The sequence below is a fragment of the Phaethon lepturus genome, unplaced genomic scaffold (assembly GCF_000687285.1).
Source record: "Phaethon lepturus isolate BGI_N335 unplaced genomic scaffold, ASM68728v1 scaffold8846, whole genome shotgun sequence".
Taxonomy (NCBI): domain Eukaryota; kingdom Metazoa; phylum Chordata; class Aves; order Phaethontiformes; family Phaethontidae; genus Phaethon; species Phaethon lepturus.
This window is the reverse complement of record NW_010548315.1, coordinates 146316-157971: the sequence shown is the minus strand read 5'-3', so window position 1 is coordinate 157971 and position 11656 is coordinate 146316. Positions and strand designations below refer to the sequence as shown.

General features: G+C 35.4%; 1 protein-coding gene across 1 annotated transcript in view; it reads left to right on the top strand.

Moving 5' to 3' along the window:
- Nucleotides 1-11656, top strand: part of RYR3 (ryanodine receptor 3) — a gene marked incomplete at its 5' end in the record, with an annotated part of 148768 nt that overhangs the window by 90773 nt on the left and 46339 nt on the right. Inside the window, 5 exon segments of the mRNA XM_010289925.1 lie at nucleotides 4609-4739; nucleotides 5969-6289; nucleotides 7459-7699; nucleotides 9229-9316; nucleotides 9421-9513. Coding sequence (XP_010288227.1) covers nucleotides 4609-4739; nucleotides 5969-6289; nucleotides 7459-7699; nucleotides 9229-9316; nucleotides 9421-9513 — 874 coding nt within the window.

Genomic DNA, 11656 nt, shown 5'->3' with positions numbered 1-11656 from the left:
ACTCTTTCTCTTTCTGGGCTTGAAAATCTTAAATACTCTTTGACACAGATCTGATAGGCAAAATAGTGCCTTACCCCTACTCTGGCAAGGTCTGCTCACAGGAAATAAAAGTTGATTGTGTTTGAGTTGCCTTTCCATGAGAAGAGCTCACAGCACAGGACTCCACTTAGAATCATAGAATCATTAAGGTTGGAAAAGACCTTTAAGATCATCAAGTCCAACTGTCAACCCGACACCACCACGCTCATTAAACCATGTCCTGAAGTGCTATGTATTGGAACAGGCTGCCCAGGGAGGTGATCACCAATCACTATCCCTGGAAGTGTTCAAAAAACATGTAGGGGTGGCACTCTGGGACATGGTTTAGTGGGCATGGTGGTGTTGGGCTGACAGTTGGACTTGATGATCTTAAAGGTTTTTTCCAACCTTAATGATTCTGTGATTCTGTGTGATTCTGTCTACACGTTTTCTGAACACCTCCAGTGATGATGACTCCACCACTTCCCTGGGCAGCCTGTTCCAACGTTTGACCACTTTCAGTAAAGACATTTTTCCTAATATCCAATCTAAACCTCCCCTGGTGCAACTTGAGGCCATTTCCTCTCATCCTGTCACTTCTTACTTGGTTGGCAAGAGCTGTAAGCACTGGACAGTTACATTAAACATGGATGTTAGCAGCATCACCTTTTCCCACTGCAGTTGTCCACTTAGAAGAGAAGAGTGATCAGACTAGATATATCTGAGGAAATGAATTAGTCTCCTAAGGCTGTATGAGAGGTTTCCAACTGTGGATTTAATTTAATGTGGTTTTCAGTAGATTCACTCAGGCTCTTAAATTAAGGCTGTAAGCAGACATCAGTGTCTAGGTGGGAGGTAGGATTTCAAACACATGGCTCAATATTTCAGGAAAGCTTAGCAGTGAATGATTGAGCTGACTTGAACAGTTATGCAAGTTAAACAATGCTCAGATTTTGGATCAAAGTGCAGTTTTTCTCCTAGTGAATTTTGGCAGAGATGTTAAGAGATTTTACTTTCCATTGCAGGATGAGAACATAGTTCACTTTTCATAGGTGAATATCACTCTTCATGGATGAAATAGTTCAGCTGATTCTACAAGACCCCTGGTTGCTGGGGCTGAGGACCAATAATATGTTGGATTGTTGCTGCTGCCTTGTTGTGACAAACTTCCATTGTCAAGGGTTTTATCCTTTGTACAAAGAGTATTTAGCTTGCTTAGGATGTTGGAGATGTTTCTGATTTCTCTGTGGACCTTTCTTCTCTAAACGTCTCTGTGGCTCATAAATGTTAAGGACTGGGTGCAAAATGCAGTGCTGCTTGGCTACTTTGAGTCCTAATGCTATACGGGCAAGTGTAGTATCAGTGCTATATACATTCTGACTATGAATTCTATATGCATAAAACCTATTTCTTTTCATTCACTGCATCAAAAATTTAGATCCTAAATTGGGGTTTGAAAATTCTTTTTTTTCATACCCAGTACCCAAAAGTTTTATGTCCCTTATGGTGTACTGGTCTTTTCCTGGTTAGTTTACAGAAATCCCTTCCCAAAGGATTTTTGGCACAACTGATGAAATATCAGTATCAATAATAAGAAATACAAACTTCTGCATAAGTTAAGAAATCATAGCACTTTTTTTTTATGTATGTAGTTAAATATGACAAAATTAACTCCTGTATTCAGTCATACATACATATCTAGATTGTTCAGTTTAAGGCTTTGATTTGACCTATTTGAGACTTCTCAGAATCAAGACTGCCAAAGATGCAAGAAAGTCTGTTATAACAATGGTATAATAGGAAATGCTTCTTCATGACTACCATCAGTTGGTGGCCTTTTATCTTGCTTTAGTTTTTCAGTCCAGATTGATTTGATTACATTTCAAGTGTTTTCCATTTCCTCCAAGACTTGTACATCAGCCTTTGACAGTTCTTCCTCATTCTTCGGAGTGAATGCTTCCAGTTAGTTGTCTTCCTAACATATTTTATCTAAAGGGTTAATCTGGCTTTTCTTTAAGTACCTTTTACTCCATTAATTCTATTGAACCACTCAGTTCCTCGAGTGATTTATTTTACATTATTTGCTTTTTATGTTAGTGACTATCTGCTTTGAATTTTTTTTTACCGTTTCTAATTTCCATCCAGCAAAATTATAGGCTTTCTCTTGATTTCTCATATTTAGGGCATCTGTATGACAGAAAATATCTGTGTACTTAGAGTAATTTTCTTAGCCTTGCTGTATAATTGTTCACCTTCTCTTCCTTTGGCTTCTTGGTGTCCTCCTTTCATATAGAAAGATGGGTATGCAGTATGACATTGTCATGCATGTGATTAAATAGCCTCAGTGCATTTGATGTTAGTCTCTTCAAATTACTTTTAATATGTGTTTCTGTACATATATTCTGTACACACCCCCCCCAAGGTTTTCCTTCTTGATCCAACAGAAGGCAAAGTTGTAAGAATTTCCCTTTTACGAAAATTTATGAAACTTCCTTTATATATAATATTGTATTTCATTACAATTTAAATTGGAAGAGAACATTGCTGTGCTCTAAAATGTAGTAGGAATTCTAACATTACCAAAACTTTGGTTTTTAATGAAATGTTCTGTGGTTGCTGTCAGTGATACCAATGCATCATGTATTCTGTTGCAAAACGTACACTATATGGATGGTCAGAATGTAAGGAAAATGACATAGATATATAGACGGAGAACATAATTTCCTTTTAATTTTGTGGTAATTGACTTCTGCATTTTCCGTTTCTTTGTTGGCAGTAAAACAGCAGCAAACTGTAGTAATTCTGTGCAGAGAACAAATGAGCATTCACCCTTGAAACAAAGTCATATTGTGTGAATCATGTTATGTGAAATACCCAAGTGAACAAAAATCCTTTTTCATGTTTTTCAATTCTATAAGGCCATTGCTTTTGCGAATTTCTTTTGTTTCTCCTGCAACAAAAAAAAGTATGTTGTTGCATATCTCTTCACATTCCAGCATAGCTGTGAAGGAAAAATTGACATAGGCAGTTAGGATGAGGTAGTAACTGGGTCATGAACTTTGACTCTAGGTCTCACAATGAGGAAGACTTTGTTGACATGAAGGAATCTAGTTACTCCTGGAAGTTGAACAATCGTAGAATCATAGAACAGTTTGGGTTGGAAGGGACCTTTAAAGGACATCTAGTCCAACCACCCTGCAAATGAGCAGGGATGTCATCAACTAGATCAGGTTGCTCAGAGCCCCATTCAGCCTGACCTTGGATGTTTCTAGGGATGGGGCATCTACCACCTCTCTGGGCAACCTGTGCCCGTGTTTCACCACCCTCATTGTGAAAAAAGTTCTTCCTTCTATCTAGTCTAAGTCTTCCCTCTTTTAGTTTAAAACCATTGCCCTATTGCTACAGGCCCTGCTAAAAAGTCTGTCCCCATCTTTCTTAGAAGCCCCCTTTAAGTACTGGAAGGCTGCAATAAGGTCTCCCTGGAGCCTTCTCTTCTCCAGGCTGAACAACCCCAACTCTCTCAGCCTTTCTTAATAGGAAAGGTGTTCCATCCCTCTGGTTTTGCGGCCCTCCTATGGACCCTGCTCCAACAGATCCGTGTCTATTCCAAAAAACTCATGAACCTTCAAAGGATGAAAGGTGTGTGCTGTCTCTATCCAATCTGTATGTCAACCATAACAAAATCTGTAAGGCAGCTTGTATAAACAGTGCTTCAGAACTTCAAGAGTACCCTAGCTTTAGTTTTAAGCCGATATGAGTCTGCTCTTATGCTGAAAAGGTCTGTCTCAGCATCTCTTGCACCTTTATCTGTACATTTCCTCCCCTTTCTTTTTTTCTGGTAAATAGTGTTTATGCAGCCAGATGATGAGCATGTTTTGTTGCTCTTGATTTGGCTTGGTTAGTTTTATTTTTATAGTGAGGTTTATTTTTAGCTGGACCAGTTCATTCATCCAGCTTATCAAGGTGCTATCTGAGTTGTAGGGCTAGCACAGAACAGACAGATAGGAACATGGGAAGGTTGTGGGGGGGAATGCAGAATTGCCTCTTTAAGAACACAGCACACAGAATGCCATAAAGCCATGAAATCAGTCTTTGATAAATAGCAGTAGTGTTTCTCATCATTTGACTATGAAAATGGTATAATGTGTGAAGCAAAAGAAATATATATATCTAAGTGAATTCTTGAAAAAGGGTATGACTGCCAAAACAAATTCCTGTTGTTTATATGCATTTGCTCCTTGTTTAAGCAAACCAAAGGTATAATAAGAATATGCAGTTACTAAGCTATGCTTTGTGCATATTCTAGATATGATTAGTTTTATGCACAGTTGTGCTGTGGAGCAGTTTACCTTTAATATACAATACTTGGTGGAGGTTGGGGTTTTTTTAAAACTGTAGTTAATAATTCACCGTAATTTCCAGTAATTTTGTTCACATGAGAAATACAATTTTTCAAAATTGTCGGATAGTTCTTAATGTATTAAAAAGATAAACTAAATCAGCCATAAATGTTAATGTTGCTTTATAATGCATGAAAGCCTAGTGAAGCACTTTTTCTCTCAGGTAACTTTTAGTGTCTCTCATATACAGACAGCGTCCTGCACTTGGTGAGTGCTTAGCATCTCTTGCAGCAGCCATTCCAGTAGCATTCCTTGAACCGTCTCTCAACCACTACAACCCATTGTCTGTCTTCAACACAAAAAGTGCAAGAGAAAGAGCGAGTAAGTACTGTTCCTTATGCAAAAAAAGAAAGTGTTTGCTCCAACTAATAGTAATAGAAAGAAATTGTAATAAAGAAAAAAAACAAATCTGTGCTTCAGTAGAGAACTCCTACTATTGCTCTTTCATTAGTTGTCATTTTAGCCTTGCTTTGCTTTGTTGAGACTTTGTTAGCATTGTCCCTTTCTCTTAGCATATTTGGATATTTTCCTGAACATGATGTTTGAATTCTTTTCTGAAGCTGCATACTGTGATATTTAAAGCTTAGTGCAAGATCATATATACAATACAAAAATTTCTAGCAAATTGTACAGGTGTAGCAACATGCAAGAGATGTAATAACTTATTTATGTGAGCAGGAAAAATTATCTATATTTTTTTATTGCCTTACCAGTACTCCAGTGCAGGTTGGTATAGAGAACTCCTGACAGAATATGACTTTGATTCCATGAAACCTAAATCAAAGGAGCATGAGTCCTTCTACATAGATTTCCTTCGCTTACTTCTCTCCTGACCTACTTTGAGGGTCTTTCATATCTTAAAGTATTTTAGTATTTTCCTCATTGATCTATGTAAGAGTCATTACCTGCCAAAATCATTGTTCCTTTAAACAAACAAGCAACAAAGTAGGTAGATCAATTCCATATATGTCTCATGCATTTTTTCCGTATGAAAGCTGTTATAGAAAAGCTTATGCTAGTCCTTCCTTCCTGTCAGCTCTACTTTATCTGTGAAGCAGCACTGGTGGAAGACAAATTTTGTTAGAGTAATTGGCATTAGATTATGATGGGTTGTTAATTGCTGAATAAGTACCCTTCAGTTTCTAATACAAGCATCTGACAACTGGAATTCTTTTCTGGCATTTTTATTGGGAGATAGTTGTGCAGAGTTCGTGATTTTTGAGCTGTTTCCTTTTCCCTGAGGTGGATGTAATCTTTTGCAAATTGATGTGAAAGTTGTGAATGATTATGGAAACAATGGACAGAGTTTATCCAATATTGATATAAGCTCTCAGATCTTCACTTTTACATAGCTGGGCTGCTCACCGGATAGTTGCAAGACACCTTATGGTAAAGCCATAGCTTTATGGCAGCTATTGTCTACGTCAGTGCTCTATGAACATCCTCTCTGAGTGACAATGTTGTTTTAATTAGGTTTTAAACATAGATGAACATAGACGTTCTCTTTTATTTTGTTAATTAATCTTTTGCTTTTCTACCCTTACTTGCAGTTTTAGGTATGCCTGATACAGTAGAAGAGATGTGTCCAGAGATACCTCAGTTGGATGGACTAATAAAGGAAATTAATGATTTAGCAGAGTCTGGAGCAAGGTATACTGAAATGCCTCATGTAATTGAGGTTATCTTACCCATGCTGTGCAACTATTTATCCTACTGGTGGGAAAGAGGGTCTGAGAGTGTTCCTCCAAGTGCTGGGCCTTGCTGTACAATGATAACATCTGAGCATCTGAGCATCGTTCTTGGAAACATTCTGAAAATCATTAACAACAATCTGGGAATAGATGAAGCATCCTGGATGAAAAGAATTGCAGGTACTGTAAATATTTTTAAAGAGTAATTGTACCTAATAATACTTAATTACTTTGCTACACTTTACCATATTACCTGGGGATGTAATAATAATAAAAAATTGTAGGAAAGCAGGAAAGAAAGATAAAGAGCAGATAAGTAATAATAAAAGAAAGACTTTTAAAAAAAAATTATTATTTCTATGCATGCATTGTAGCATCACTGTAAGCAGAGAGCTTTCTATACATCATAATGGATTTTGAAAATCTTACTTTCTCTGTGCACTGTATAAGAGCCTTAACATTTAATTTGGAGTTATGAATTCCATTGTTTTTTCAAGACACCTAAGAACTGAGTATTGCAGTAGAGGATATAAGTCCTGTGAATTCTGTTCATGAAATACCGGGACAAAAGGGAAAGCAAGTGTATACGGTTAATAATCCCAGGACTAACCCAAGTTCAGAATTAGTTGCTATGCCTGCGTAACTGTGCCAGCTATTAAATGAGCAGAAAGATTTCTCAAAATGTTCTGTAGCATTTAATAGCTATCTAGCTAAAGAAATTAACTGTATCCAAATTTTATCATTCATCTTAAACAGTGTAAGAGTATAATATGCAGTAAGGTGGTTCAAGAAAATCTATGTAAAGGTAATACTCTGCTCCTAAATTTTAATGCGCTGTTGGTACTGGTTTTTCAGTATTTTAAATACTGGATGGTCTTTAATAATAGCAAGAACTCCATCAAAATTTAGTAAGAAGTGTGCTGCTTAATTGTAGAGACCACTGCTTGCAGTTTTGTAGTGGCTAGCTTATCTACGTAAGGAAATAATGTACTAGTGTGGTTCTTGCAAGGGTTTTTGACTCAGCTAGCCGGCATTTTATTACTAATGCCTGTACAGAATAGAACTATGATCTTGAATTAGTCATTCATTCTCTGCATTACCATGGTAGTTTAGTTGATGTAAGACTGAAATACTTATAACCTGAAATCCCAGTAACTAGCTTTTAATCTCTCAATACACACACTTGTTACAAAGCTATATTAATAGTTTTATTAGTAATTTTATCATGCTCCAGAAATATGTGAAGCAGTATGACCTTTATCTTTTCTAGAACTGCAGAGTTCATATTAATACGACGAAAAACATCAATTTTGCAATAATCACAGGATTATCTATATTTCTATATATAGTTTACGCTCAACCCATCATCAGCAAAGCCAGGCCTGATCTGCTCAAAACTCACTTTATTCCAACACTGGAGAAATTGAAGAAGAAAGCTATAAAGATTGTGATGGAAGAAGAGCAACTGAGAGCAGATAGTAAAACTGACACCCAAGAAGCTGAGCTACTTATTCTTGATGAGTTTGCTGTTCTTTGTAGAGACCTTTATGCCTTCTATCCAATGTTGATACGTTACGTAGACAACAACAGGTAAATAAAAGCTAATAAATAAACTAATAATTATTAGTTAATGTACTGGAGTCCTTGATCAGATAATCAGAAAGAACACAATGCATTTAACGTTCTGCTGAGAGTCAGATCATGAGTATTTTAAGATTCTTAACTTATAGAATGATGTACCTTGAATTCACACCTTTTTCTCACATGCATTTGGCTTATTTGGTTGTATTGTCACTGCACTATTATCACTGAGAACACATATCCTGACCAGACTTCTTGTATATGCTACCACAGCCCAATGGCAATTGCAAATGAATATGCCTTTCAAAAATCAAAAAATGGCTAAAACCCTTAACTGTTAATAAAGGGGTGAAAAAACTATTTTGCCTCAATTGCATCATTCTATTTGTACATAATACCACAAAGATGTTAATATTTTGTGTTGTTTGTTTAAGACAGAAATAAAAAGTGTTTGGACAACATTATTGCCTTTGGAATTACCCGAAGTTTTTCTCCTCAACCATTTACGGAATGATTATTCTGTGCCCACACTTGCCTTTTCTTTTCTCCCAGAACGTGACCCCAAGATGCTCAGAAGAGTATCTGAAGTATCTACAGTATCTTAATACTATCCTTAACAACATTGTTCTTCTGTACACAATCATTGTCTGCTTATATTTTTTAGTTGCTAGTACATATTGGGCTAGTTAGGAGCATTTTCATTGCATGCATGATCAAGTATGATTGTTTACACTGATAATTACTGGCTTTTTCTAGATGAACTCAAGGCTTTACTATGTCAGCCCTTGTTGGCAAGGAAACACTTCAAATTTTTAAAAAACACAGGTTTAACTGGGCTATGGAGAAATCCAACTAGAAAGATAGAGTTAATGAGCAAAAGTTATAATGTAATAATTCCTTTCATGTCTGCTGTCAGATGCCCAGTTTATGTATGGTCATTAAAGCATTTTAATTTAGAGACATTTTAGAGGGCTGCATCCGTTAGTTCATTTGCCCAAGTTTTCTGAGCATCCTTGTGCAGACAGACCCAGACTGAAGTTGTATTAGTTCCTGGATTAGAAAAATAAACCAGTTGAAGCAGTCAGTCCATACTGCTCTACCCACTCATTAATTTCCCTATATTCTTCCTCCTCTCCTCATTATAGTGTTCTCTTTTGGTTCAACACAAAGTTTTGATAACAAAGTTCTATTATGGCAAAAAAAAAAAATAGAGAAATACTCAGAGAAAGAATTTTCTTTTTCAGCCAGGTCTGTTTTCTCATCTGGTTCAAAGAATGGGCACAAAAACATGTGTTAGCACCATGGGGAGGAGGAGCAGGCAGAAATAAGTAGCCAAGAATTAGAAGATTTGTTGAAGACGAATTAAACTGACATGAAAAATGGTCTCTCTAACCATGGTCATGGAAAATTGAAGTGATTCTCATTAAATTCCAAGATTAACCGTACAAATGTAACCTGATCTATTGAATAGAGAATGTTATATTCAGTTGTCTTATTTTAAATGTCTTATTTTAAATTTTTCTTGTTTTTGTAATTAGAGCCAATTGGCTGAAGAAACCAGATGCAGATTCTGATGAACTCTTTCGAATGGTAGCTGAAGTTTTTATCCTGTGGTGTAAATCACATGTAAGATAGATGTATACTTTTTCTTCCATTTCATTCTGTCTTTAAATATAAATGTGCTACATGCAGGTGAATTAAACTTCTAGTGATTTTTTTTTCATCTGTAGAATTTCAAAAGAGAAGAACAAAACTTTGTGATTCAGAATGAAATCAACAATTTGGCATTTTTAACAGGAGACACCAAAAGCAAGATGTCTAAAGTAAGTTAATGAAAATTGTGGATCAGTTAAATCTTCAGCATGTGTTTAGTATGTTGTAAGAAGGCTCTGAAAATCTATTCAGATGGCAGCTGCTGTGCTGGTAGAAGAAACAAAAAGTAGTTTTGCTTCCTGATGGTAGACATGACAACTATTATGCAAAATACAGGCTATGTACCTTAGAGTTATTTATTAAATGTCCACTAAGTAATCAAAGACATGAGATTATAATAAAGGTCTTGATTTGAAAAGCTTACACGTATAAGAGAATATGGGTTGTAATATATAATATAGGTTGTTAATCTTTCAGGGGAAAAAAAAGGTAGACCATTTTGTAAAAGCAAGTGAAGAAACATTGGTTGCCCTATCTTCTTTTGGTGAATGTCAATCAGTATTGTTCAGTCAACTTTAACGGAGGAATGCTGTCTTTGTATATTCATACATACAGCGTGCCACATGTGCACCATTTTAATTGTTTCTTATTAATGACCACATTAATTTCTTTTTTGCTCATTTTCAATATGACAAGATGCCGACATGATGGCTGGAAAGTACATTTGTTACCTGTATAATAGAGAAAATGCATGTTGTCAAGGTAAAAAATGCTGCTTTGACGTTAGCTAAGGAAGATTTTCTTACCCTACTAAAGCCAGTTGAAGTCTAATTCCAAATTAGTGTTGGTTAGCATAGCAAAGAACCCTTTGTGTTATTCACATTTGTAATGTGTTTGGAGTAATCCTATTTTGAAAGTGTTCCAGAGAAGTGGTAGTGGTGGGATTTATTGTTTTGTCTTTCACTATGTTTTGATTGTCTGTGACCTAGCTACTGTTAAGTCCAACTTCAGACAATAGTCAGATAAAATGTGCCATTACATTTCTTAATTATCTTAAAAAAATTTGCTTATTTTCTATTATATTTTTTTAAGTTCTGAAACTTGGTTAAGCCAAAGTCTGATGCTGGAAAATTTACAGGCAAAACCAACATATTTTCTGCACATCCTTAGTTCATGACTGGCACTGCCTAGCAATTCAAACTATATGGGGAATTCCGTATTTGGGAAAAAAAAAAAATTTTAATGTGTTTTCTTGTTTTCAAGATGCAGCTTCTTGAAACTGTGTGATAGAATTGAAATGTTTGTATTATCCTCATTAGTGAAATGAGTAGTGGACACAGTCCAGCCTATTTGATGATCAATTGCACAATAACAGAGTAACACATTGTTTTGTACTTTTATCATATAGCAATCACTACACATACATATAATACATATACTTCAACATTTATACATTAGAATTGGCCTGAGGAGCCAAGAATTAAGTGTACTTTTTTTAAAACATGATAGATTAGAATCAGGTAATTCACTTTTAAACTAAATTGTGTCTCACTGTAGTACTGATAAGAGGATAATATGATGTAAACTGTTAGTGTCATTTTTTAGTCAGACTGGCACGGCAGGAATGACAAAACAATTCTTTACAAAATAGGGAACAGGTATCCCTCGTACTGCTTCAATTTGGATAAAATCACAGGAATTTAACATCAAGAATCTATATGACCCAAATATGAGAGAGTTTGGTTTTCAGATTACATTCTCAAATGCCCATTGAATATATTTAAATATACAGATATATTATGTATAAATATATTTATACATAACAGGGATGTAGATGCATATGTAAATGTGCTTTTCTTCATATTGGTATACAGTACAGGGAGATTATAAATTTTTATATGCATATGATATTTTGTAAGCATATTAATATAAAACTGTAGTGTTCAAGAACACTGTGAATGGTTATTGTTAATATAGGAAGAAATAAAATATTATATTGTTCACGACTATTTTATTAATATGGTACCATATCTACAGGTGTGATTGCAGAACAGCAGAACATTTAGATAGGCATTTGTTTCATGATGACTTGAATACCATGACACAATACATGCAGCATTTTTTAGAAGTGTTGTATTGGTATTCTATATACGGTTTCTAAGCATGAAATTGATAACTTTTCATAATATATGATGTAAGTGCTCTAAACCCAGGACATTTAGATCTGTAGCTTTTTTTTTAAAAGATAATTTAGAATAAACAAGAAATTCTCTAACTGACTGAATTTCAGGGTTTCTTACAAAGTTTGATACT